Here is a 27,635-nt window from a genome sequence, read left to right on the forward strand (position 1 = left end):
TTCCAGGGAGATTGATCTTGAGGGATCATCATTCTAAACCAGTGACTTTTGGGGTCCGTGACTTGCATCTCTCTGGCCTTTCGCTACCCTTCGTCTCTTTGTTACTTCTTCAACCACCATTGTTTTCCTACGTTACTACGGACTTCCCATCGAAACGCCCATGCGTCCCTCTGAGAACCAATTAATTGCCTTATTTTGTGACTTTTCTCTGTCCGGACGATCTCTTTTGCTCGTGTTCCTCCCGTGTTTTCCCCCCTCCCCACTCCCAAACTAACAGTAAACCCGGGAGAGGCTTTTCTGACTGCCTAAGCAAAGAGTTGGCACTGCCTCTCTGTCCAAATACACCCACTCGTTTCTTACGCTCTCGCTTTTGACTTTTGTGCCTTTTCTTCCACTCGTTCTTTTCTTCTTCCTTTTTTGTCTTATAACTTCCCTGCAACCCACCTCCCCCTCTTCCCCGTTCCTTGTCTCTTTAATACTCCGCTGACCCCATCGTGGTCACTTATATGGACCTGATGAGCTCACGGTTCAAATCGTTCACTTTTGGAACGAAGCGGAACAAGCATAGTGCCCAGCCTGCGCCAGTTCAACAACAACAACCACCACCTAACGCATCGAGCAATACACTCGTCGCCCCGCCTTCGAACGCCACCTCACCTAGTTCCCCACCTTCTCACCATAGTTCGTCCACGACGAGTCTTCCGATGAACAACCAAAACCCTCTGGGGCGACCCCCCAGCTATACATACCAGCGGCCGACCAGCCCGATGCCCCCAGGCCAGCAGTTGAGTCATCACCCCGCACCGTTGAACACCAACTTGCACTATACGCAACAGACCGTCCAACCTTTGGGTGCTCCTCCGGGGTATGGTTTGCAACAGCCGGTCGCAGCTCATGGAATGGGCCAGGGAATGCCCCAGCCCCAATACGGGGTGCGGAATCCCGCGGTTGAGGTCGAAGGTGCCGGTCGGAGTAAGGCCCAGCTGATTGTCGGCATTGACTTTGGCACCACATTCTCCGGTGTCGCATTTGCTTTCGCGACCAACAATGAAGCAAGAGAGGACATCATTACGGAATGGCCTGGAGCAGGAACTCATACCAAACAGAAGGTGACTAATCCAAACCGCACTCAAGGGAGAACACTTCCGACTGACCAAGCTGTTTCTCACAGATCCCCACCGTCCTATACTACGATCAGTACCAGAAAGTGGTGGGATGGGGCCCGGATATTGCTGATGCGCTGGCTCCCACGGGCTATCCGAAGCAGGGAGTGCAGAAGGTCGAATGGTTCAAGCTCCAGCTTATGCTGTCCGGAAACACATACATCGATCCGATTAATCTGCCGCCCCTCCCGCCCGGTAAGTCAGAAATCGATGTGGCCGCCGATTACCTCTTCAAGCTACGACAGGCGATGCGCGCTCAGCTACAGAAGACCCTCGGTGAGGTGTTTACTCGGGAAGAGCGCAACATCCGGTACTACCTCACAGTGCCAGCTATCTGGAACGATGCGGGCAAGGCAGCGACACGAGCGGCGGCTTTACAAGCTGGGTTCTTGCGGGACGAGAACGATAATCGCCTAACGTTGATCTCCGAGCCGGAGGCTGCCGCTCTGTTCTGTGCAAAGACCGGGTTGCTCAATCTGAAGGTCGGCGATGCAATCCTGATTGTGGATTGTGGTGGTGGAACTGTGGATTTGATCGCCTACGAGGTTGAGGAGGAACAGCCATTCAGTGTCGCCGAATGTACAGCTGGATCGGGTGACTCATGCGGCTCAACGGCTCTCAATCGGAACTTCAGCAACATCCTTCGTGCGAAAATCCGTAAGATGAAGCTCCCTGACGGGTCCCGCACGGCAGGTAAGGTGTATGCGAAGTGTATTATGGACTTTGAGAACCGGATTAAGGCCGATTTCCGAAACAATGGACAGAAGTGGGCTGTAGATGTCGGCATTGAGGCCGACTTCCCAGATGCCGGCATCGAGGAGGGCTATATGACGTTTACCAACGAAGAGATCCTTCAATGCTTTGAGCCCGTCGTCAACCGTATTCTGGAGTTGGTCAGAAACCAGATCATCGCTATCCAAGCGCAGAACCGGTCTCTACAGGTAGGTTTTATCACTACTCATCTAGCTTTGCCTTTGACTAACCAACATTGTAGAACGTCCTTGTGGTGGGTGGGTTCGGCGCATCTGAGTATCTCTTCCAACAGATCAAACTCCATGTACCGCCCCAATATCAATCAAAGGTTGTCCGTCCGATGGACTCTGTCGCTGCGATCGTTAAGGGCGCTGTCACTGCTGGAATCACGGAACGTGTGATCACACACCGTGTTGCTCGCCGACACTACCTTATGGCCACATTGCAGCCCTTCAAAGAAGGATATCACCCGGAACAATATCGTGTTCCTAGTTTAGACGGCAGAGATCGCTGCAAGTACACGCGACAGATCTTTGTGCAAAAGGGTGAGAGAGTGAAGATTGGGGAGCCGGTCAAGGTTAGCTTTTTCCGACAGGTTGCGCCGGGAGCAACCCTGATGTATGAGGATATTCTGTACGCCTGCGACGAGGATGTCTGCCCTGAATACACGAAAGACCCCCGTAAGTTACACATCCTGTCGTCCCTTACGACGCTCTACTAACTGTGTAACAGGGATCAAGGAGGTCGTGACACTTACTTCGGATCTCTCGCGCAAGAACCTGGAAACCGATTTCGAGCGCATGGATACCCCTCAGGGAGTCTTCTACCGTGTATACTTCGACATCTACCTCACACTCGATGGCAGTGAATTCAGCGCCGAACTCGTCTGCCAGGGCGAGGTTATGGGCCGATGCCGAGCCAAATTCCGGTAAATCAGACACATTCAGATTCTGATGCTGGGTATATAAAAAATCTTAAAGCCAACCGACGGACTCGGTTGGCCGGCAACTGCACAGGGCGGGCGTTTATACCATCTTTCTCATCCATTCCCCTTCGAAGCCGCTGGGCAATGTTGTCCAGAGGTCCACCATGGAGTTTACCTCTTATTCTTACCTTATGTTCCCTCATGTTTGATGTTTCCTGGATACCTTTATATGAGCTCACCTTGATGATTGGTTGATTTATTAATTCAGTTAATGAGAAAAGAAAAACACTCACGACAAATATCCGTCCTTGTCTACCATACCACTTACCTCATCATCACATCACCCATTCAGGAACATAGCACTAGTCAATCAGTACGTTCTAATCAATAGCAAAGCACACCTTCCCTCGCCACCCGTCAAGTCAAAGACAAACCATACGTAGCCAAGAGACCCAAAATCCATCACCTGAACATACCATCCAAGCAAACCAACGGAAAAAAAGCCCAATAGCCACCCCAATAACAAACACCACGTTTCCCTTCTCTCGAGATTTTCCGTTAGAATGGGGTAAAGAAGGGTGAAATAAGGATCAATATACCTCCCATCTCAGCTCAGAGAGAGGGAAAAAAAAAATATAAGTCAACCCCGTAAGACAAAGATAGAGCAAACATAAGCTCAACCAGACGTGATCATTTAAAGAAGACGGAATAACTACCCTTCAGGTGATCAACGGAAGAGGATGGAAGATAGGTGAGCGGGTGGGATTTGTTCCAGTCTCTCCTATAGGTAAACTTCCATTGAAGGGGAGGTTGACTTGCACACTTAGGTAATAGAGTGTGTGTTGAGGAATTGAGACGCTATCTGTTTGACCTTCCGCGGATCAGGAATGGTTTTACTTATTAGGATCTACCTTTAAGGGCCAAATTAGTTAACTTTAGTTGACCTAGTTACTTTGGGTGGAGGTAGTGGAGAAATGGATTTATGGCTAGATTGCATGATTCTTGTATGTACTTAGGTTTTTGTTCGAGTTCTGTCATTCTGCTTTTAGTGGTGTGGGATTCTGGTTTACGACGGGGATAGGTATATCAGGCAACTAGGTAATTTGTCTATATGGGTGGTAGATCTCGAGATGTTCTTCTGTGGCTCTCCAGAATAGGTAGGTGTGTTGTTGAATGCTGAGTACTTCGTCGTTAAGTGCAGAGAACATAAGGCACCGATTTATGGCTCTAGATGGCGTGGATTTCATTTAGGGTAATCACGAGAGCTTGAATTCTAGTTTCAGTGTGCTGGATGCGAGATTGAGTGGACAATTCTCCGAAAGTCATAGTTACGTTGATGGGCCCAGTGCCATAGGCAAATGGAGGATATCCGCCGAGAGACTGCATTCAAAGGAGAATTTGGGAGCCACAGGAGGCCTTGACAATGGCCATGAAGCGAAGTCCGTGCCCACAGCCCCAGTCCCTAGATACTGGAGACGGTTAGCACGAGTAGGTGTCCCACTATGGGGCCCAGTAGATCCCTCCTATTAGACAGGATATCGCTGAGGAGACTTGAGGAGTAGGGTCTCGACTGAGTTTACCAGGCCTGTCTAGACAAGTCTATCATTTATAATGGAGGAAAGCCGTTTGGTCGGTGGGTTGGGAATGCCCCGTTGACGAGTGGATCGTCACTAGTCAAGCGTGTTGCTTTCGTGCACGGTGGGTAAGGCCACTATTTGGCCTTGGTGTCTCTGCTTTTCTGGGCTCAGTACAGTCAGACTAGACAAGAGGGCCTCGTAAGTAAGCCTGAGTAGCTGCCGATTGCATGTTGGCAGCTCGATAAAAGCAATTTTACCGACGTCATTAGTCAGATGTAGTTCAATCGGAGGGTTTGGATACTAGTCTGTGTGAATGGGTGGGAGCGAGGGTGTGGAAGGTAAAAAAAAAGGATACAAGATAGGGAAAAAAGAAAAAAAAGAGAAAAAAGTTGAAAAGAAAGGGACAGCAAATGAGGCGTAAAAACCCGTCCGATCATGCCAGAAAAAGGAAAGATGCGACAGGAAAAGGAAAAAGCAAAAATCAAAGTAAAAATGCGAGGGGAGAAAAGGCCACCTACTCCGACCAAATGGGAAGTGGGCAGCAAGAAGAAAAAAAAGCGCATTCTTGGATGAGACACCGCCATACTAGGGGGCTGGTTAGTACACCATTGATGGTTGATTCTGACTAAAAACCAAGCAGGATTGCGGCAAGCGCGCTTTGCGCGAGATAAGGCGGTTGCAGCGCAAAACCCCAGATATCTTCTCAGTTTCGGAGAGGGTGGAGTCGCCCAACCAAACCGACTGTCTTAGAAACCCGAATTCTGGGCCCGGTCGGTGGTGGATCGTCAACTGAGTAAGTGCGCACTTCCATAAAATGGATGTGCATATATTCGTACCGAAGTAGATAAAGTAGTCAGTTGAGGTACCCCACTGGCTGGGGCGTACCTACAGTGCAACAGCCTAGCATGTTTAGTCTTCCATAGCTTCGCGGGGACCGAAAGACTGCAAGGACTTGTCCCTCATGGTACGTCAGTGTTGGCCCCGTACCTTCTCTTCTGATCCTAGTTTCAAGGGTAGTGCGACGGTCGCCCCAGAGAAGATGGACCAGTCGTAGTACTCCGAATGACTAGCATGCCAGCACGTCAGTGAACATGATGTACAGTGGTACCTGGACTGGATTCCATCCACAGCCCGGTGACCTATGACAACAGACGCTCTGGAACTGTGTGACCATCGACCACCAAATTGGGACTCGGCCCACGCATCGACGCACGCGCTGTGCCCCAGAAGCTCCCAGGCAATATTCATTCTGTTGTACAAGTGCGCTTGGTTAGCACGATGTATGGGTTTCTGCAATCCCAGGCCAGTCACCACGCAAACGTGCCACCCTGCGCTATTTCTAATTTCTTTTTGTAATCCCAGGTTGATGTCATGATGCCATTATTGGCATTCTGCATCCACTTTTCGGAAATCAAGTCGAGTGTTGCTGGAGCGGAACTGCAGGAACTGTTAGGCAGTAAGAGACAGTTCCCTAAGTCAGGCTCTTGTGTTTAGCTCACGAGGCCTTTCATTCTTATGCGCACGGACGGGAGACGTGTGAACTCCGGCTGACGAAGAGCAGAGGTACCCTCAGCCCTTTAGATCGGAGGGGCCATGAAGCTAGTCAGTTCGTACTTAGTTCGAGGAGGGGGAGCATCCTGGTAATGCAATTGTACGGCCGATTGAAGGACTCCGCGTAGTGACCCGGCTGCGGATCTTGAGGCGCTGTACATTTGAGTCCATTTGCCTGGCCCTTCCCTGATCCACTTAGAGTTCACTTACCCTGACTTTCTCCTCCACCCCAGTCCCAGGACCCACCGAAGCTCAATTGCTATGATAGCTGAGAAAGTCTACTAGATCATGTGGATGCTGTCAGTTCTTTTTTTTCTCTTTTCTTTTTTTGGAGCGGCGAATTGCGGCTTTTTGCGGGGAAGTCCAGGACGTATCAGAGTTCGACCCAGCTGCCTGAATCAGGAATGTAGAAGCCATTGTAGCCTTTGTAGGTAATCGTCTGACCCAGACGATCATCGTTTCCTAGGGTCCATGGACCAGATAAATTTCGAGCCATTGCCCTCTTCCGAAGAAGGTTTTGCCATGTTGACGTTAACAGTGATTCCTGGTCGTGGCGTCCGATGAGTGAGAGATAACTAAAAGTTCCTTAACACCATCCTTTCTTTCTTTTTTTCTTTTTTCCTTTCCTTTCCTTATATTGATTGGATTCCGAGCAAAAAAAGGCGATGAATACCCTTACATGCGTTGGACTTTTATTTCTTTTTCTGTCCTTCATTGGTGCTAGATTCCGAAACTATCTTCCCTGGCTTCAGCCCAAACACCACCCACAAGATGTTAGTTGCGAGGACCTTAAGCCTCCTCCCATCAAAGGGAGGGAGAGATATAGAGTCATGATGGATATTCGGAAGCTGGATGCCCAGAACTGGCTTACCATCGACAAGAACTACATGGCGGAGCATCAGGTCCGGAGTCAATTGCTGCAACAGGAAAAGCAAAAGGTCCTCCAATGCCTCCCAGAGTCATACGAAGCATGCCTTGAAGCGTTGGAGGAGGTGGTTGATTTTCTGTGCCAGCGGTTTCCAGACAAATTCGAACATAAGAGGTCCGGCGACGAGTCGACCGTTCACAACAAGGTGACCGGCGAAACATTCGTGTTTGGAGGTCAAAACAAGCAGGTCGATCCGCTCGAGATAGCGGTGAGATTGACCATGGAAGACCTAAGCATCTTGATGAAGAATGAGGACGACGAGTACTACTTGTTAGTTTTGAAGAGACCCTCCTTGGCCTACTTTCAGGGCAACGACAGCTGACCAACAACGCAGGGCTGCCAGTGCAAGCCTCTTTCCGGTAGGATGGACTGTACAAGAACGAATCGGATGGACAATCTCCCGGCTTCATGAACCCGTGCCTCTGTGGCATCAGCAAGTTGCCGCTTCTGTTAGCAAGTTAGTGAATATGGAGCTCTGCAAAGAAGATGGGAAACTGACTTTTGATCAGGTTTTTGAATCGCCTTACGCCATCTTCACCAATGGAACGGTCAAACTACTTTGTTGAAGTGAAGCGCCCTGATGAAGATCTATTTGAGACCCTTTATCGTCCTACGACATTGTTTGAGGACAACCCCAACCCATCCCCTGAGGATATCGTCATCCGCCGTGAGCGACAGACCTTCCGTAGACTGCCTCGGACTGGAACACTCGTTTTTGGCGTCAAGACGTTTCTTACCACCATGGATGAACTGCCCATGCAGGAACTGCGAAATTTAGCCAAAGAAATCAAAAGCTGGCCGGATTATGTCGGCGAATACAAAGGAAGGGAAGTATGGGGGGCGAAGGCGTTGGAATTCTGTGAGAAGCGAAGCCGAGAGGAAGAAAAGCTCAAGGAAGAGGTAGGAACGATGGAGGTGTGATATGGGAGGTCATGACACTTGTAGCACTATTCTTTTCCTTTTCTTGCATTGGGGGCATTGTTTTTGTTTAAAACGGGTGGGTGGCACTTTGATCTTTTTGTTTGCGAAAGCGCTCTCTTTTCTTTGCATCAGATGCTGTCATGTTTTCTTCTTCTTCTTCTTCTTCTTCTTCTTCTTCTTCTTCTTCCTCTTGTCATTGTGATTTCATGAAGGGCAGACGAGAATTGTTCAATCCATGCACGCTATATATGACAGATTTATATGAAAGAAAATCAATTCAACACCTCAAAGATAAGCTAAAGTGAGGAACTGAAATGTATGTACAAAGAAATAATGTATACAAATATAGACTGGGGGACAAGAAGCACCCGAAAAGATATAAGTGATGAATGTCTATGCAACAAAGGATTAAAACCAAAAGCAAGTTGGAAAGTGCTTTCGCTCTAGTTCAAAGCAAACCTGGAAGGAAATATATATTGTCAACAAGATGAAAGGGGTATTTGACCTTGAATAATGCAGTACAACAGTCTATATCTTCGACCGAGGAGGCTCATCTTGTTTTAATCTTACAACACCCTATGCCAGCCATACATTAGTGAATCGGATTGGACAACGGACCGCGGACCAATAAATGAATGATAAGGAGCATACCTCTTGTGTGCACGTGGCGATTAATGTTCCATCTTTAGACCAGATGTTTTGGAGAACCAAACCCCTTCCCTCGCCAGCCCAAGGGCTCTCCATCTCCGTGACCATCCACTCGTCTGCGCGAAACGCCCAAGGATTGTGGAAGTAAATCGAATGATCAAGACTGACCATCATGCCGACCTCTTTATGCTTGTGTTTGTTCTTCGGGTCCTCAGCTTTACTGAGGGCGCCCTCCAGCCGACGGCGCAATTCTGCGGCTTCTTCTTCCTTCAACTCCTTGAATGCTCGCGAGATTTCGTCGTCATCCAAGTCGGATGGGTTCTTCAGTGCGTTTAGGGCTGCCTTGAGTTCGGCAGGGGAGGCAAACCGAGGGATGTCATGGACGCGTGATACAGTTCCGATGAAATAGCTATCGGTCACATAAGCGAGGGCGGAAAGATGGGCGTGGTGGCCGCCGGCCTCGGAGATGTTTCCTCGTGCGCGCATGCAGCGTCGGATTCGCTTATCTTCAGGCTTAGATGAATCCCCTGAGCCAGTTAGCATGACCGGATCTTCATCTATCTTGTAGTATAACACGCCAGTCATGATGCTTACGGTTCACAGTCCCGAGTTTGTGCGACTCGAATGGCCCGCCTCCAGCGTTATAAAGTCTCCTCTTTACGTCTGCAGGAGAATCATCCGGCAGCGTAACATCAGGCATTGATGTTGCATGTTCCAACTTCTTCTTTCCGCCGCTATTGGCCCTACTGAAACTCAAGGTGGTGGTGAAAATTGGTCGACCGCGCTGCCTGGCTTGGACAGTGCGTGTGATGAAACTCCTTCCATCGCGCACTCGCTCGACATGGTATAGAATGGGAATTTCGGAATCACCGGCGAGGACGAAATAGCAGTGCATACTGTGGACGGCGAAATCCGACGGAACCGTCCGCATGGCCGCGGCGAGCGACTGGGCAATTGCCGCACCTCCGTAGATGCCCCGCGCGCCAGGTGGGTGCCAGAGAGGACGAGTATTTGTAAAAACATCCTGTTGAGAGGGATAAAATGATTAGAGATATAGCAAGAGAGGTGGTACGGATTGAGACAAACGGACTGGACCAATGTCTATCACGGGCGTTAACTCCAAGACATTTTCGATGGGTGCTTTGGAAGAATCCAGTGGGGGAGGTTCAAAGAGAGTCACTCTTTTCGCCATGACTGGGTGTAGGTAGTATGCAGATGGTTCTACACAAAGAGATAAGATAGAAAATAATAACGAAGGAGGAAACGTAGGGAAAAAGGTCGAAGGAGGACTTTTGACCCCGTGGATGACGCGGGCAGTGATTTCCTAATCAGGTAATTACCGAGGCGTTCCACCTGTTTCAACTTCCATGGTTTCGTGCCGAATCTCCGTCGGCTTTCTATTCTTCCTCCCTAGATACGGTACAATGAACCAACAACTTGTTGGCTCTCACACACCGAGTCTTCTCCCTTTCTTTTTTCTTCTCTCTACCCCCTATTATCTTCTCACACCCTCGTATACATGGTTGTTATAAAAGACTGACTTCTTTCTGAGCTAGGATTATAGTAGACATACAAAGTTTCTATATTGCTGTAAGCACGGCTGCAGAAAGCATGTGATGTCTGGATCAGAGTCGAAAGAAAGTATCAGATTATAGAGATCCTCGGTAGATCACCTTCGACATTATTGGTTGGCCTTCGTTTTCCCAACGCATTCGTCGCCTCCGTGGATCCTTCGCATTCCGCCTTGTTGGGTATAGGATCGGCCAAGTAATACTTAGCTACTCTCCTATCCACGGGCAATCGGAGACTGGAGATGTGCGCACGATACGCGCTCGGTAGTAAAGGACATATCCGCCGACCAGTCAAGGAAAGGCCAGGAAATTTCGCAGTAAATTACCCCATCATCTCGCCTCATTACTATCCATGTAGGCTGACCAAATCAGCTATAATAATTGTTCTCGCGAGGAGGAGGCATGAAAGAATCCCATCCTTTCCCCGGATTGATGTGTTCTGGAACTTTAACCCTGAAGGTCTTTTGCATAACCTTGGCGCTCGATCTCTTTTTACCTTGATTTTCTTGAAGAAGCCGGAGGAGCTGTTGTCGTTGCATCTCCTCTTCAGTCAAAGGGATCATTGTACGATCGGCATCGTCGACTCGAATCTCGTCTGCGATGTCTCTTCCGTAGGCCCATAATGCGCACAACGCGTAGAGGACTGCGAATATAGAGGCAAGAACCATGCCCACTGTTTCCAAGCGGCCGATGGGGAGTAACTTTCGACAGAGAATATTAAGAACGACGTTTAATAGGCCGAGGAGATTGGAGAATAGACAAGGTCTGTGTGGTGGTGAGATTGTAATCCAAGACGAAGGGAAAAGAAGAAAAGACAAAAAGAAAAGAAAAGGAAAGAAGAAAAAAGCATCGGGCATTTACAGGAAGACAGAATGAATCAAATATGTACGCTTACGATACTGGGCGCCGAACAAGATGAGCGACAAAAGGTATGCGTTTCCGATCAATGCCAATGCTGCTACAGCTGTGCCGGTCTTGTCCCCGAGAGATTCATCCTTGGCGCCCTCAAATGCTAGAGGCATGACCAGGAATCTTTGCGATGGCATCTCAGTCACCAGATTGTCAATATGGCGGAGGGCAGAAGAAAACATACCCCACAAGCGTCAGGTTCGACGATAAGCCCGCCAGGAATTTCCAAGTCGCTCGCACTGTTTCCTGGTCGATCGGTTGTTGCTCCTGCGACACAAGTCCAAGCTCTTGATATTGAGGGGAATCCATGTTTCTTCTCCTGCGAACTTATACGAGAGATGGTCTAGTAATATTATACAGGTCCTGGAAGAGACCAATAGCTCACATATGAGATATAGATAACAGAGGGGCCCTGGTGGTAGCAATCATCAATAGTATTAATATAAGTCAAGAATCTATCACAATATTAGAACGACCGATTGAGTGAGATTAGAGCCGTAAGGGAAACGCAGAATGCTGATAAACGAAGGACAGCAACCAGAATATCAAGGGGGGAGACGAGACATTAACCGTACGATATCGGAGAAGAAAGTAGAAAAGAGAGAGAAAAAAAGAAGAAAAGAAAAAGAGGGAGGCAGGGGGGGGGAATTAAATGAAGTCGCAAGAAAACAAACGGTCTCACCTTAGATTGTAAATCATCCGCGCCCGTGCTCTGGGATTGGCTCTTGAACTTGCAAGCAACAGGGGTGACTTTATCCTCTCTCTCCACCTTAGTTTAGTAGGGATTCTTTGCCTCCTCTGACTTACAAGAAAGTTCATAATCTGCACTGCTCAGCCACAGGTACCCCGGTGAACAGTGCGAAAGCCAACATTCAAACATGGATAAGCAGACAAAAATAGTAACTTTCTCTGCATCATGAAGGAATGCCACAGTCTCCCCACCAATCCCATATTTCCCCCACTCATCCCGAGACTAAGGGCGAGCAAGGAGCATGTAGGTTCGTTATAGCCACTTTCCAATCCGCGCAAGATAAGATCTAATCAGAAGATACTGTTCACTTACAAATACAAATAAAGAGAGAGAGAGACGAATTTCTCAAATCTGATAAATTTTTTTTTTTGGTTTTTATTTTCTTTGGGCTCTCTGCCCTTTGTGATCGATCTGTTCTACCGACCATTCTGATTCTCTACGTCTTTGGGCTCGACATGAATCACAGAAACCTCACACGACCTTCCCACGCCTCGATCTGGTTGTGGTCCCTGCGTATTGGCCTCCTTTAGCCGTTTGAGCTCTTGACAGAACTTGCTGCTCTCTCGGATACGAACTCCGTAACGAATGAAGACAAACGGAATTACTGTGACCCCAAGGCTCAAAAATCCCACAAGAGTGTATGCCCAATTTATCCCAAGGCGATCGAACATTGGCTTGGTCGCTAACGGCAACATAGCCCCCAAAATACTCCGTGTACAGGCAGATGCGGACATAGCGCTAGCAGAGTACGTCTCGTAGGCGTCCGCCATGTAATTCGCCATGGCCATGAAATTCAACAAGTATCCCGCCCCGAACGGAATCCCCGACAATGCGGGAATCGACCAGTGGACGCTGGGAAAAGCTGTCCAACCCATGAAGAAGATCGCTACAACGTATAGTGGCCCCCCGAGACAAGCAAGGGGAAGACGACGGTATTCTTCAATATATGCCCATTTTGCATTCCGCGCTTTTGCTCGGGATAAAAACCGGTCGTACCACATAAATATCACGCAACCAACTACAGCGCCGACGCCGACTGCACTGGGAATCAGTCCTGTCCTCGAGATCTCGGGCTTCATGGGACTTACTTGGAAGGAAGCAAAGTCCAGATTTAGCTGGGCCCATTCCGTAGATACCTGCATTCGTTAGGTTTGACATGCGGCCTTCTATGTAATTGGGAGGATTTGTTTCGAAAGAATCGCTATAGGGCAGGGCGGGAAAAAGGTGGAAGTATCACTAACCCTGGAAAACCAATGGATAGGCCTGAAAGTAGAGATAGAATATTGCGTAGGTAAGAGCGAGGTATAAGCAGGAACAAGATGTGATAGGCTCATAGAACAACATTCGTAATGGCCGTGCCAAACTGATAGCCAGTGTTCGTTTAAAATCTCGGCTACCGAGCTCCAACGGCGATATTATATTTGAATTGCCCGTCTCTTTCCGTAGCCTCTTAGCTCTCCGTTGAAGGATTATAGGCGCGTATGTTTCAGGCATCAGGAGAGCCATAGGTAGACTAATGCCTGCATACGCGAGACCAAACCAAAAACATGATCTCCAGCCATAACTCACGAGGAAACCTGACGCGAGAGGCCCAAGGACGGGCCCTATAGTTGTAGCCTATGAAAGCGGGTTAATACCCCAACAAATACAACCAACAAGACTACTGATGATGGGGTGTTTACCGTCATGTAATACGCCATGAGTCGACCACGAGCCGTAGGATCTGCCTCTATATCGGCATAGATGCCGCCAACGATAGCGATAGGCGCAGAAGCAGCCATTCCATCGAGCAACCTGAAGATAAGCAAAGATAGATACGACTTTGCTAAGGCAGATGCCATCATGAAGACGGTATATAACACAAAAGCTACCAATAAAGGATACCTTCGTCCCTGAGCCTCCGATAACGGGCCCCATAACAGAGGCCCCAGGATATAGCCAACGAGGAACATCGAAATCGGTAGGACAAGGATCTGCTGATTTGTCACGTTAAATTCTTGGGCGATTGCTTTTGTAGCTCCGCCTGTGACTGAGGACCCGACAGTGCTATTCATGACCTCATTGGCACCAGTAACAAGCACGAATATTTTCCAAAACTAGCCCATTTAGTATGGAGATAATGCGTTGTAGGAACTTCTTGATTCTGGGAAGTTCCACTATACCTTTGACCAATTGTTAGGGTGATCTGGATCGTGTGGCTGAAAAGCCACCACGGTTTTTGATCCCATATGACAGCAACTCCAGGGAGAAAATGTGCCTGAATGACTCTCAGATGAACGGCAGTCATTGCCCTGATCGTTACTAGGCAAGCCATGTGATTTTTCTGGTGAGGTGATCGCTTCCTCTAATAAGCATGTTAGCTCAAGTGTAGTATCTGGATGAACGTTCAGAAACAAACCTTTTATTATCTCTCTTATATGACATGATTCCACTGGCAGTGAAGTGTTAGGCATGTTTATAGTTTGACCGTCAACTAACCTGTAGTTCTTACACCGCATAATGACACCAGGGAGCTTTGGGAACTCGGATTTAATAAACGGCCGCCGTAGCCTTTGGTCCCCAAGGAGCCCATGAATAATAGACAATAGTCGTCATCTATGACAGTCTCAAGTATTCCGAATTTCCCCTGTGATGCCCTGTATTAGTACAAAGAGGCGAAGTGGATCATGATCTGCTCGATGAGTATGTGGGTTTGTGGAAACACGTTGATCCACCCACCAAAAAAGAGCGCTCCGTCATTCTCGGATCAACCGTTGAGCAGTGACTGGACCAGAGGTGCCATAACATCTGAAGCAAGGCATGATTCAGTCCTTTTTGTTTCTCTTAGAGCTAGGAGTTAGATCAGCGTATTCCATATGATTCACCCCTAAGCCTAGCCAGGTGGTTAGAGTTCAGGTTCATCATGGCAAGCACGGATCTTCATTAGCAAGGCTCTCTATTGAACTCAAGCTTAACTCGGAAAAGCTTGTCTACACCCATAGACCAACAGACAATCTAAGTTGTGGTGATACCCTCGATTAAATTGAAGTGTTATCTGAATACGTTGCTTCACATGATGGCTCAAGCCATATAGATTCCGCCTAGCTTGAGAATGTTTAGGAACAAGATAGATGGTTCATTGCGTGGAGGCCCCTACCGTTAAACTCCGCAACGCAAGTCCCTTGCATTGATAGCAGATCCACCACGGACAGAACGCCGAAGAGAAAGAACAGCGAACCTGCCCTTCGGGAGAGCTCCCATACAGAACTGAAAATGTTTGGCCCTTTATCTTCGAGACCTATGTCATGTATGATCCGACACTTGATCATTCCAGTTGAAGTTTTCTTGTGCACGAATAACAGCTTCTTTGGAGACAGCCGGGTGGACGGAGCCGCGTCACGACAAGCATTCCCGAATAACTAAGAGATAACACTGATAACTCCTAACTCAAATAGTAGAGCATATCTACCTAATAGATACTAGGAAACTTATCATAGCCAACCTCTTTAAATCTACCGATGTAAACGGACACCAAACAGTCAATCTAGGAAGAAACCGCTACAGGTGGCTGCAGGGGATGTACCGTACAATGTATGGATGCAAGGTTTGGAAGGATGGTACAAAAGAAGAAGAAGAAGCTAAATAACAAGGTACTGTTGATATGTTTCGCTTGTAAAACCTGCCATAATGTTCTCTCTGAATTTGAAACAACAAGCAATCTTGTTTTGGGCACGGGATCGACACGGCGATGTTGTATGGAATCGTAAGCTGTACGCGTAAAACTGAATCTATTATCCACTATTTTGCGTTCAGCTAAGGGTATAAAACAAGGAGAATGATTTGTACACAGTAGCATGTCTCGATATCAGCAAAGCATAACAATGCTCATAGTAGTCGACTATAACCCTTGACGCAATGTGCGGAGACAGGTGAAAGGCCCTGTTATATCTCGAAGGAGCTAGCGATCATTTTTTTTCTCGTTCTTTTTAATGTTAGAAGCTGACAAAGTAACCATGGTTGACAAAGACTCAAAGTGCCCGTTTCAACCACTAGGTGGGTGTTCAAAATGCCTTAGCATATAATAGTTTGATTGACCCCAACTCAGGCTATTGAGTGGAAGGCATGGCAAACCCGCCAAAAGAAAAAAGAAAAAAAAACAAAAAAGGTCATTTGAATGCGCCTTGTCAGATATCTATATGACACAGACAGACCGGTCAATTCTCGTAAATCTTCTCCTCGCTATCGATAGATTAGCTCCACGAAGCCTTATATTGAGGACCATATGAAGGGATGGATGAAATGATGCTTACAAAGGCTCTTGAAGACTTTCTCTCGCTTCTGCGGCCGAGTTCACCCAGACACTAACCTGCATTGCAGAAACAGGAAATATCCCATAACCTTTCTTATCGATGATAACTGTCTTTGGATGCCACCCCAAAATGTCTGTCCATCGCTCCTTGGCATGGCTCCGTCCGACGTACATACGTTTCTGAGACGCACCCCCGTTGCTCATGATGCATGCTAGACCGGACGGGTGATGCAAGTTGCCATAACGGACGAATCCTACTCTTTGTTAGGCGGTCATGAGCCAGCACCATGAATACTGCTTGGGTGCACACCGATGCAATTGGCTTGATCAAAATAGTCGCATTGTTCGCCGTAAGCATAAAGCTTACGAGCCCGTGCAAGAACTGGAAGCTTTCCGCCACAGGATGGAGTCATGGGATTTTTGACGCCGCGTCTGATACCGTAAAGGTCTCCATAAAATATACACGGCTGCCCCTTGTCTCGGAGTAGAATTAATGCATAGGCGAGTGGCTTGAAGAATGATGCAATTGGAGCCTGAGTAGCTTATTAGTTGTTTCCAAGATCAAAAAGGGTCCTGTGTCCTACCTCTAGGGACTGTCCTGGTTGCTATACGATAATATATTAGCACGCCCATGGATGCTGGTCCACGATCACAAACACACACTCTCTCTTACCGTGTCATGATTCATAACTAGAGTCTCTCACACGGTAAGCATAGTACCAACGAAGGAGAAGATCGGAGGGGCCTTACAATTGCGTGTGCAGGCTTGTTCCCTACCAGCGTATCATCGAAGATCTCGCGAAGATCTTCTCCCGTGCGCGAGATCCTCGAGAAGCGCCCGACTAAGGGTGCATCGAACAGAGACAGCTGGTAATCCATCTTCTGTAGGTAATGCATAAGAACCCTGACATCGCCGCTCCAATACTCTGCAACGAAGAAAATCTGCGGCCCGACAGTTGCTCGAACGTGATTGACAAATTTCTTCTGGAAATCAGCCGAGTAGTGTTTGCTTGCATCTAACCTCATACCCCAGAGAGGTAATTGGCTTCCTATCCATTCTCCCCATCGGAGAACGTCCTTCTGAACTTCTAGGTTGGAATAATCTAGGTCGGCGAACATAAGATAGTCATAGTTTCCCTTCTCGTGGGCCACATCATCAGACCATCGTTTGCTAGCAACTCTGTATATCGCATTTTTCTTCCGAGCTTCATCCCAGTCAACGCCGCTGAAATGATGCCAGCTATATTTCATAGAACTATATATGCCGCCACGGCCCGGGAAACTGAATCCAACCCAGCCTTCAATCTCCCTTGCAGCGAAGATTTCAACACTGCGGTCTTTTGTCCCAACCGAGGTATTAGTTAACTAACTGATATGGTTTCTCTAGGGCTAGAGATCATACCTTTTGGGTCCACTTTTACAGCCGAAAACCGTTCTGTATAATCCGCACCAGCTTTGTGGTTAAGAACTGCATCCCAGCAAATGCCAATCCCGAGATTCCGCGCAGAGCAAGCTAGTGATTGGAGTTCTGTCTTGCTGCCCCATTTTGTAGATCGTGATCCCTTCTGGTCGAATTCTCCTAGGTCGTATAGATCATAGATGTCATAGCCATTACCGGAAGGGTTCATTGCTTTACATCCCGGTGGAATCCAAATACTGTCGACACCAATCGATTTTAGACTCACTAGTGAGCGTTGAAGACGTTTCCAATGCCCTTGATCATCTGGAACATGCCATTCAAAACCTTGTAGCATGAGCGAATTGTCAGGGGTATCCCATGATGGGAGTTTAGTAAGATGCTGTGCCTCTTCTATTTTAACCACGTATTTAGTATCCACAGACCGACCGCTTGTGAATAGAGAAGTAAGAGAACTGACTTTCAATCCTCTTCCATTTCCTTCTTTCCTCCCTTGCTTTGGGGTCACACCAGGATGGAATGGGTAACATTGATGGCTTGAATAGAAAGAAAGCCGCTATGAGAGGCTACGAAGTGAAACTGATGAAAATACCCAACAAGAAAAAGCTGATTTTCTGACAGGTATAGCCAAATATAGGACGGATGCGTCATCATGCGCCGTTCTACTTCAATAGACGTATCAACTGCTTCGGTACCCAAGCAGTCGGTGTGTGGAACACCGGTCAGATACTGTGTGACCTTGGAAGGCATGATAGAAGTGCTGTCAGGAGTTTAGTGGATACAAATCAGAGCAAGCAAACCGACACCTTCGATTCAAGTTGGATATTAGGTGGTGATTGAGCTTATGCCTTCTTGACCGCCATGTATTACTAGAACTGTTTATAATAGACTTGTTCACCACGGTGCCGGCAGTAAAATTTTTCAGTTCCCTCAACAATGAACGAATTTAAAAACTCGACCATAGTTGTGAGATTCTTTGTTTTCTTTTCCAGGCTAATTTTAGGTGGAAGTTCAAGTTGTGAGAGGAACCCAGGAGATATTGCACCAATTAAAGATCGTACAATCATCCGGGGGCTGCCTCAGGTATCAATAAGGGATGCCACGGGTGGGGATCCGAGGGAATGACATATCAAACCGGGAACAGTTGAAAGGCCAAGAGAATTAAGTAAAGTATTGAGTAAAGCCTGATAAAAAGATGTCACAATCATCGACCTGATAGGACACTGGAACTCAGTTCATTCTTTGCCCTGCGACCACTGACTCACAGGTCATGGAAATGTTTTGGTATTTCTCTTGGCATAGGGGTTCATGTTCATGTTCATCGGGCGGTGATGTGTGCCTGAGGCTTCCAATTGCCAGTATCAGATCCGGATGGACATCATTGGACACGTAGCTTTTTTCTTGTTTTATTTATCCCTTCCATTGACTACGAGCAAAAATGGAGAAATGGAACGAAGGAGACTGATAGTCAGAGAAACTATATGTATAGCCATAGGCAATTCAATAGATAGTGGTTACAAGAAGATATGATATCTCTCTGTTGTTGACCGGGCGATCGGATTTAACGGTGGCAAGTCATAATCGTGCTGCCGACCCTCACCCGCATTGGCCGCGAAAAGTTTTCGGGTTGCGACTAGTGCCGACGCCATCCCTTTCAAATCCTCTCCTCCCGGATTCAATTTCTTTCCATCTCAATCCCTGCTGAGCTTCAATTGCTTGACATTTCCCTCCCATCTCCCCACTCCTCTCTTCCCTTTTTCTTTTTGTGTTTAGAGCAGAGTACGACTCTTCATATAATATAATGTCCGCTAAAGCTGAATCTCCCGCCCCCGCTGCTCCTCAGCAGCTCAGCGGCCTTGCTCTCTACTCCAGATTCGCCTTCGCTGGTGCTGTCTGCTGCTCCGTCACCCACGGAGCTCTTACTCCTGTCGATGTGTAAGTCCAATTCGGTCGCCCTATTGGCATTGAATGCGCCTTGTTCCGGCATTCCGGCTTGAAGTGTCCGTACTGACGTTCCCTTCTTGCTTCGTAGCGTCAAGACAAGAATCCAGCTTGACCCCGTCACCTACAACCGTGGTCTGGTCGGTGGTTTCCGTCAGGTTATTGCCAACGAGGGTGCTGGCGCTCTCCTGACTGGTTTCGGCCCTACCGCCGCCGGTTACTTCCTCCAGGGTGCTTTCAAGTTCGGTGGTTATGAGTTCTTCAAGCAGCAGTGGATTAACCAGCTCGGTTACGAGACTGCCTCCAACAACCGCACCGCTGTCTACCTTGCCTCTTCCGCCACTGCCGAGTTCTTCGCCGATATCGCCCTCTGCCCTCTTGAAGCTACCCGTATCCGTCTCGTCTCCCAGCCCACTTTCGCTACCGGTCTCCTGAGCGGTTTTGGTAAGATCCTCAAGAACGAGGGTGTCGGCGCTTTCTACTCTGGATTCGGTCCCATTCTTTTCAAGCAGTAAGTTTGCACGTGTATTTCGGAGCTTGGGGAAGCAAGTCTAATTGAAATTCTAGGGTTCCCTACACCATGGCCAAGTTCGTCGTTTTCGAGAAGGTCTCTGAGGCTATTTACCGCGGTTTCGACAAGGAGACCCTCTCCGATGGTGCTAAGACTACTATCAACCTTGGCTCTGGTCTCATTGCTGGTTTCGCTGCCGCTCTCGTCTCCCAGCCCGCCGATACCATGCTGAGCAAGATCAACAAGACCCCCGGTGAGCCTGGTGAGGGTACCGTCTCTCGTCTCATCAAGATCGGTAAGGAGCTTGGTCTCCGTGGCTCCTACGCCGGTATTGGTGCCCGTCTCTTCATGGTTGGTACCCTGACTGCTGGTCAGTTCGCCATCTACGGTGACATCAAGCGTCTCTTGGGTGCCACCGGTGGTGTTGAGATCGGCAAATAGACTATTACCACATGACTAGTTTGGTGTACTATATGCTACTAGATTTGCGTTAAAAATATCTGTTTGCAATAGATTTCCCTTCGCGATTTATTTCTGTGATTGCAGTTGGACGATATCCACAACAAACCGGTACAGACCGATCATGCTATGGGTACGCTGTAATACTTTATTCTCTTTTCATGGATGTTCGGGTAGTGTATCAGTAATGATGTGCACTCCTATCTTATCGTAATGTCAAATCAGAAGGCGGTATGCTTCATCGTATGAGATCAGCTGTAGGGAGGAGCATCATCCTACGAACGCATCCTCATGGCAAGTACTCTAGGATTGTGTATCCACGACGGAGTAAGCTCCCGATCTATTGAATGCTCTGCTGCTCGCCGTATGTAATATCTTCTTTAGTGCCCTTCAAAAACACTTGTCTTCTAAATCAATCAGATAAACGATTTGGGGCTGGCTTTTCCTCAGTGATGGCAGCCCATGGGACCGGATAATGCAGATGTTCATCATGGAAACCCAAGACGCCAATCTACCTCTTCCAAACCCATTCTTAGTCCGAACGCATTACCGCATTGCAGCCTCCTTACATCTATTCCATGTTGAAGAACGAATCGCTGAGGGTTGGCCGTCGCCCCCGTTATGTATGGTTCACTGATCCCCTGCATATAGTACTCTACGGCTGACTTAGCCACTTTTGATAGTCCAATTGAATGTAGCGACACAGAAAACATTACGCTCTCTCTGGCATCTCGTGCCTAGGTTTATACGTGTCCAGTGCTACCGCGTCCTCCTGAAACTAGGCAGCCATTGCTACCCACGATCTTTCACTGGCCTCGTGTACCGGCTGCCGTTCGGACTGTATGCCAAAGAATGCAACCGCTCTCCTCGAAACGAAGCTGAGACACTACAATTAGTAGAACAGTACACTTCGATTCCAGCACCGCTCTGGGTGGATGATTACCAGGGGACGCACCCCGTCTTCATCATGACAGCTATGCCCGGACAGCCACTAGAAGCGGTCTTTCACCGACTCTCATACTCGGAGCGCGAGCAGCTGTCGAAAGACTTGAAGAGTTTCTTGTTGCAGCTGCGGTGCATTCCGAACCAGACCTCGTACTGCTTCGGCAACAGTCATGGTGGCCCGCTGAACGATCATCGGTTTCCCTCCGGCACATGCGGTCCGTTCCATTGGATTCTGACTTCAATGCCTTCCTTGTTCATAGCTACGTGAGTAAGGAGACAAAGGATAAGATTGCGGCCGTCCACGCCCATCCGTACCGCTCTGTGTTCACTCATGCGGACCTGCACCCGAGCAATATTCTTATTGATCGCGGACGCCTGTCTGGAATTGTGGACTGGGAATGTGCCGGCTTTTATCCCGAGTACTGGGAGTTTACTAAGCTTATGTATGGTGCAGAACGATTCCCGGAAATTCAAGACATCATTCGTGATGCATTCGGAGAGGGTAATTATGAGGAGGAACTAAAAGCTGAGAGGCTACTATGGTATGACACGCCGCTGGGTATATAGTATCCTTCTTATGGGGGTGATGTAGTACGGACGTGTAAGAAAGGTCTCAATGAGAGACTTCTAGGACAATATATAAATATAAATATATTATCACGGTGTGCCTGTAGATAACTACTCTGAGTTTCTGTCTAATTCTCGCCTGGTTTCCTGGGCTTTCTACTATATATATAGCATAAGTAATGCATAATTATTATCTGTATATCCCAGTTGTTTTGCTTATAGTGCAGTGGAAAGTTTTTAAAATACTTATCTGACTTATGATTCTATCGATCTGTTTATATTATAGCTTTCCTTTCAAAGTAGGATGCTCTAAATCAGCCCGGTCTATTCGGGTATCTCAAGTACATCGACCACATCGACTACACTCAATCTACTCTAGTTACCTTAATCCACCATAAATCTTACCCTTAACCTGTTGGCTCTTTTATTTCGATCTATCAGTTTAGAGTCGTGTAGTGCTGAGCTCACACAAGCCGATCTAGAGCTAGCGATATCCACTTACAATACTGTAATTAGATAACGTAAGCCATCTACATCTTACTGTGATGGTTGAGACCTGGTCGATTGGGTTGTTCTGAGATATTATCCGGTACCGGGATATCAGTTCAGATCCCCATCATCGCCTTCGGCACAGTAAGCTCGATTGAGGATTTGCCGATTGCTATGCCACCATTCTACATGTATGAAACTTAGACAACATAAGTATAACATACCAAGCTCAGAGATTGATGTCGTATAGCCTTCCAGTTCGTATTAGCTGCCTGCGGCGTGGGATCAACTGACGCGGTATTGAACAATCTGCTCATTGAGAATATCCCCAAGTATATGCGTGGTACCGAGCCTCCTGGGTAATCTAGTGGACTCCAGGGTATTTGTGGTGACAACGAACTTTGTAAGGCTTGACTTGTTTCCTTGGATAAGTTGCATAGTAGTTGGGGGTGGAGCATAGCGCTGTTAGGGGGTAAGTTTCTCTGTGCGTTGGTGCCGAAGGCGGGTGATAGGCTTGCGTAGCAGGGAGCGGATGGGAGAAGGAGGGTGGTGGTAGGAATACTGTCCCGATGGCTGCGTGAAGGGGTGAGGTAGGTCACGCAGCTCTGAACAATTCTAGTTAGTATACACTGTATAGAATTAGATGCACCCTTATGGAGATTTTATGTGGTGTTGAAGTTGTCTTTCAGTCAAACCTGGTTTGGCATCGTTTCCGTATTCAGAGTACTCTGATATCCCCTCAAAGCCAAACCACTATTGCGAAGATGAAAGCAATGGTCAAATGCATTACAGGTTGTGAAAGGTAACCCGTCAAGGCACAAAAGGGCGTTCGAGGAACCGTAGGTATCCATAAGCATGAAACTGGGTCTTCAAGAGAGTCGGAAGGAGATATGTGGACGATGTAAAGAAGACAGAAAAATGTTTTCACGCGGCTAATGGCAGAGATCTCATTCTAAAGGGCACGGAACAAAGAATCTCTGAGATCAATAAGCCATCTACCACATTCATGGCAAGCCAGAAATTTCTGCTGCGCTCACGTCAACAAACTCTTTCATGTATCGCCAAGGGTGTCCATGGGAAGCTAAATTCAGGGCTACATATGTTCTCCATTATGTTTGCCAGATGGCAGGCCTCTATTGGAGGGGAAAATGACTGCCTATCTTCGAGTAGATGGAGGAAAGGCGCTAACAGAAGCGGGCTCATACCGCGTCTTCTTCGCCCCGCAGCGTGCCTACTCAATATACCCTACTTAGCGGCATATGCATCTTGAAAATAATAGTAGTGCAATATTTGTAAGTGGAATGAGGGAAAGGAGAACCGCTGCAGACTACATCTACGACACAGCATGGGAGAAGTATCAAAGTATGTAGGGCGTGCCCTAAGAAGCTCTCGGCATCAGAATAAGGGTGTGTTTGCGGTTCTTGGGGCATGACTGTGGTATCGTCTACATGATCCATAATTGTGAATACGGCCAACATCGGTATGGGAGAAAACCGGAGTGCCTCCGGGCAAGGTGCCCCATCGAACTGATTGTGTGGATCAAACCACAGCCCTTCCGAAAATGTCCACCATATCCCCTTCTCCGGTCACACCGCCGGGAAACTGATCAGTGAAATCAGGGGACTTGCAATTGGTAGATGATGGCGTGGGTCTTCATGTATAATAGAGGGGGTACCGGTGGATAACTGTTGCATTGAGCAGGATATTACCCTTGATAGGGTACAAGTTGTAATGGTGTGTTAATGGGGTTTGCTATGAAGCAGGAACGAGCCGCCAGGATTTCGATCGCCATGTATGTAATTGGTTAGAGTAAGTGATTGGTCCTGTGTGATGACGAGATAGTAGATCTATGCATAGGCTTGAGAATTACGTGCAAGCCGCTAATGTACAACCCAAGCACAAAAAATACCCTGCTATAGAGAGTGTGGGGTCTTATATAGCGATTACCTTGTTTGGAAAAGATATTAGTTATAGATATAACATACAAGAACTCTTGAAGGCGCCGTGATGGGAACAGTGGCTATACCTACACGTATTATGTACAAGTATCATGGTCCTCCGCCATGTTGTTGTAAGAGATCTACAGGCAAACCGTGTATAATTTGCGATCATGCAGTAAAATAGTTGTAAGGTCACATGTTCCATGCCACAGAAGAACCTATAGTACATAGCTCCACTACTAGAATATACCCTTTGAGGCAAGAGAGTACAGTAGGTGGACTCCTGAACTGCATGGAGCCCGGAAGAGGTGAAACATGCATCCTAGACAGGGACAAGGCAGTCTGGAGTTACATCTGGAATGAGCAAGTGGAGACGCAGCGATACATGAGGCGTGGACAGAGTAAGAGCGAACAACCTCCGACATTAACGATTAGGGACGGTCAAGGCAGCCCTGCGATCGCGGAACTCTTGAGAGTCAAGGCAGAATCGGTGGGGCCCTTTTTGAAAGCTTGGCAGGAATATCGATTCTTCTTCTGGTTAGCTTTACCGCATCCGAGTCCTTCCATCTTTCCCGCGCTTCGTACGCCTTGCCTAATTGGGTCACTTCCTCTCTGCTCTGCTGGTGGCATGTCAGAACAATCATTCGACTTCTCCTGGATCAGATACTATGTACATCACTGTAGTACGATTCAAGAAGAAGCATATGGGGTTTTAGTACATCGTAATCGATTGACTGACCCACTCCTAATGTTCATGTTCTATACCTTCTGATGAGTGAGAAAACCAGCATGTCCTAAGCAAAATGTAGGTCAGCTGGTATTCGGTACCTAAATGAGCACTATATGATTCAAACTGTTGAACTCTTGGCTAGGTCCTACGGAATACATCTAAAGATACAGTATAACCTACTAGAAACGTTGAGATATAGCTTAATCAACATATACCCCACTTGAAACATCATACTGTTTCCCCTTCCAGGAGTATAAATGCCAATATAAAGTTTGAGATCCGAAGATCAGTATTATGGAGTATACTCTGTAGGAATCTCGTTTGAAGTTTGAACACCTTCCAAACGCAGTTCGCATTGATTTGACCATGTTTCATCCCCTGAAAAGCCGATGTTTGTGGCCAAGACCGAGAGGCGCAGCATGTTTTACTCCCTCCGCACTGCGGCACTGCCTCGCTGAAGTGGATGCTTCGGTCAACCTACAGGGGAGAGCCCCAACGGTTCTAGGGTTCGACAATCGCAACAACCCCACAAGGGTCCCGATCAATAAGGCTTTAGGGTCTCTGTTTCTGATAGGATTTGCTCCCATTGGCAGCTCTACGTCGAATGTTGAAAAATTACTAAGCGGAAGAGTTTCATCAGTTTTTACGGGGCATATGGAAGTTTTACTAAGCCACCACATAGAAGCTTGTAATGGCTTGGATTGTCTGGGGATGTTGCTGATACACGCTGTACTAAGGCATTAATCCCACTCCCCCTATATTCTTGTTACTGTAAGGGGGTATCTCTGTTTCTTCAAAGAAAGTACTCCATTGTGTAAGCAGTTAATTTATTGCAGAGCGCTAGGTATATCTAATTTTAAACATATAGATTCAAGGGAATCAAAGCTTCGCGCTGCCTTGTGCGCGGTAAAAGAGGGTATAGAGCTAATGTAGTATAGGATGAAGCAAAGTGAGGAAGACAGAAGAAAGAGAGAACGAACGAATCATTACGCAAGGCCTGCTTCCTCATCTTGCCTATCTAATATCAATGTATACTTTGACCGTCTTCTTTTGACTCGTAACATATAGATCGTCAACACCAATAGGCCGAGTGCAACTGCCCCGAGACAAAATTCACGCCAGTGTTTGTAAACGTAGCTGACTGCCGCTACATCGTTTCCATGCCAGGTGGATCCCGGGGCATGTCCAAAGAATGAGTACGCAGTGGTGTCGTACATCATGGAAGGCAGAATAGCAACACCATGTGGCATGGTAATTTCCTCACCCGGGCCATCTTGCACTTTTCGAAACCACTCCGTCAAAATACTGCTGAGATACATCGGACCCGTTGTGAAAAACACGGTGATATACTTGGAGAGGTAGAAGCCGTCATGATCATGCAGACTCAGGGCAAGTTTGGTGATGAATGGATGTCCTGGGGTACTCGCCATCAGGTCATTGCTGACACCGTATGGTTGGGTCTTGGGCATCCAGGCAGAGAAATCCAGCAGCGGGTCCAACGGTCGGCGACAAGCTATATCCATGTCGATATACACCCCCCCATAATGCCACAGGAGGAAATAACGGATAGCATCCGCTCGTTGAATGTTGTATGGATAGGCATCGTAGGTAGGAAGGAACCAGTCAAAATGGGTTTCGATGAACTGACGAGAAGACTCGTCAGTCCAGAAGTATTGCTCGTAAGTGGGATTCAACACGCGGCATGACTCGTAGGTCCCTTTCCAATGCGAAGGTATATCTTCCGTCTTGTACGTTCTGTGGATGATTCGTGGGATAGAGGCAGGAGAGGTCTTGTTGTCTGCGGCATCGAATTGGATCGGTTGACCAAGATTGATAGACTCATTGAGTGCTGTAACATAGGCAGGAGAAAAATTGTCTAGAGAAAGTGAATGGGTTTTAAGGTTGTCAGAGAATTCAACAAACGAATGTGTAAGAGATATTAAAAGAAAGAATAGAGAGGTAGTAAAGAACGAAAGGAAAGGGTGCAGCCACACAAAATTCAAGAGGGTAATGAAGGAACTCCAAGCCCTGCGTAGAAGCCACCCCAGTGATTCCATGGTAAAGACAATCTTCTTTTGACCTTACCTCTTGAATCTTCCCCCATGTCTACAACAAAAAGATTAAGTATCGTCTTTTGATATACTCAATTTACTCCTATCGTGGGCCAGGTGCAAGATGGCTGAAGGGACTGGCCCACTTGGATCCGCTGCAGGTGTTGGCTTGGATATTTGCCCGTTCATGTTAGATTGTTTCAAGATACACAACAAAAACGTCTCCACCTCCCTGTATTGACTAAACTCAGACCTCTGGCGGGGCTATGCCAGGTCAGTTTCCTCAAACAGTACGTGATAGGCGTCGCTATCCATAGTTGACTTGCTCTATCCTTTGTTCCGGGACACAGAGCGTGTCGCCTGAGGGAATGTATTTCCCGCACTTTAATATTTTACTGATCTTCTGAATGGATGGCGTGACGACGACACTATAGTCTATAGGATTATCAAAACGAGAGGGCAATACTAAGAGTGAAAATTCTGATGGACCGACTCAATCCCCTCCACGACCTACGCTAATCGCTACACAAAGGAGGCTACTACAACCCAAGTGCTTGGCGGATTGAGATGCCAGTCTACTGAATACTGTACTATAATAGG

The 27,635-nt window shown here is 47.5% G+C and overlaps 9 protein-coding genes across 9 annotated transcripts; 4 read left to right on the forward strand and 5 right to left on the reverse strand.

Moving 5' to 3' along the window:
- Positions 1-515: 515 nt before the first annotated feature.
- On the forward strand, positions 516-2,848 carry AO090005001198 (Hsp70 family protein; the record flags this gene model as incomplete). Its single annotated transcript, XM_001818102.3, has 4 exons — positions 516-1,109; positions 1,172-2,104; positions 2,158-2,596; positions 2,649-2,848. The coding sequence occupies 4 exons, from the start codon at positions 516-518 to the stop codon at positions 2,846-2,848; spliced, it is 2,166 nt and encodes a 721-aa protein (XP_001818154.3).
- A 3,786-nt stretch (positions 2,849-6,634) lies between these two features.
- Positions 6,635-8,028, forward strand: AO090005001197 (heme-dependent oxidative N-demethylase family protein; the record flags this gene model as incomplete). The annotated part of the gene is made up of 4 exons (XM_023232788.1): positions 6,635-7,167; positions 7,232-7,354; positions 7,407-7,797; positions 7,951-8,028. The coding sequence occupies 4 exons, from the start codon at positions 6,635-6,637 to the stop codon at positions 8,026-8,028; spliced, it is 1,125 nt and encodes a 374-aa protein (XP_023089268.1).
- A 318-nt stretch (positions 8,029-8,346) lies between these two features.
- On the reverse strand, positions 8,347-9,658 carry AO090005001196 (uncharacterized protein; the record flags this gene model as incomplete). Its single annotated transcript, XM_001818100.1, has 4 exons — positions 8,347-8,394; positions 8,470-8,993; positions 9,061-9,490; positions 9,557-9,658. The coding sequence occupies 4 exons, from the start codon at positions 9,656-9,658 to the stop codon at positions 8,347-8,349; spliced, it is 1,104 nt and encodes a 367-aa protein (XP_001818152.1).
- A 747-nt stretch (positions 9,659-10,405) lies between these two features.
- AO090005001195 (uncharacterized protein) lies at positions 10,406-11,255 on the reverse strand (the record flags this gene model as incomplete). The annotated part of the gene is made up of 3 exons (XM_023232797.1): positions 10,406-10,802; positions 10,899-11,069; positions 11,131-11,255. 3 exons carry the CDS (start codon positions 11,253-11,255, stop codon positions 10,406-10,408), a joined length of 693 nt encoding a protein of 230 aa, XP_023089267.1.
- Positions 11,256-11,383: 128 nt separating this feature from the next.
- Positions 11,384-14,150, reverse strand: AO090005001194 (uncharacterized protein; the record flags this gene model as incomplete). The annotated part of the gene is made up of 7 exons (XM_023232806.1): positions 11,384-11,401; positions 12,303-12,733; positions 12,786-12,833; positions 12,939-13,314; positions 13,380-13,793; positions 13,860-13,954; positions 14,096-14,150. The coding sequence occupies 7 exons, from the start codon at positions 14,148-14,150 to the stop codon at positions 11,384-11,386; spliced, it is 1,437 nt and encodes a 478-aa protein (XP_023089266.1).
- Positions 14,151-15,890: 1,740 nt separating this feature from the next.
- AO090005001193 (alpha-amylase) lies at positions 15,891-18,152 on the reverse strand (the record flags this gene model as incomplete). The annotated part of the gene is made up of 8 exons (XM_023232812.1): positions 15,891-15,915; positions 15,987-16,239; positions 16,296-16,518; positions 16,570-16,583; positions 16,649-16,682; positions 16,736-17,322; positions 17,388-17,857; positions 17,911-18,152. The coding sequence occupies 8 exons, from the start codon at positions 18,150-18,152 to the stop codon at positions 15,891-15,893; spliced, it is 1,848 nt and encodes a 615-aa protein (XP_023089265.1).
- Positions 18,153-19,203: 1,051 nt separating this feature from the next.
- On the forward strand, positions 19,204-20,295 carry AO090005001192 (putative mitochondrial phosphate carrier protein (Mir1); the record flags this gene model as incomplete). Its single annotated transcript, XM_001818096.3, has 3 exons — positions 19,204-19,337; positions 19,435-19,854; positions 19,911-20,295. 3 exons carry the CDS (start codon positions 19,204-19,206, stop codon positions 20,293-20,295), a joined length of 939 nt encoding a protein of 312 aa, XP_001818148.1.
- A 596-nt stretch (positions 20,296-20,891) lies between these two features.
- Positions 20,892-21,863, forward strand: AO090005001191 (uncharacterized protein; the record flags this gene model as incomplete). Its single annotated transcript, XM_023232823.1, has 4 exons — positions 20,892-20,936; positions 20,984-21,473; positions 21,713-21,800; positions 21,851-21,863. 4 exons carry the CDS (start codon positions 20,892-20,894, stop codon positions 21,861-21,863), a joined length of 636 nt encoding a protein of 211 aa, XP_023089264.1.
- Positions 21,864-25,970: 4,107 nt separating this feature from the next.
- On the reverse strand, positions 25,971-27,041 carry AO090005001189 (glycosyltransferase family 32 protein; the record flags this gene model as incomplete). The annotated part of the gene is made up of 1 exon (XM_023232830.1): positions 25,971-27,041. One exon carries the CDS (start codon positions 27,039-27,041, stop codon positions 25,971-25,973), a length of 1,071 nt encoding a protein of 356 aa, XP_023089263.1.
- Positions 27,042-27,635: the final 594 nt, after the last annotated feature.

The sequence above is a fragment of the Aspergillus oryzae genome, chromosome 1 (assembly GCF_000184455.2).
Source record: "Aspergillus oryzae RIB40 DNA, chromosome 1".
NCBI classification, from domain to species: Eukaryota; Fungi; Ascomycota; class Eurotiomycetes; order Eurotiales; family Aspergillaceae; genus Aspergillus; species Aspergillus oryzae.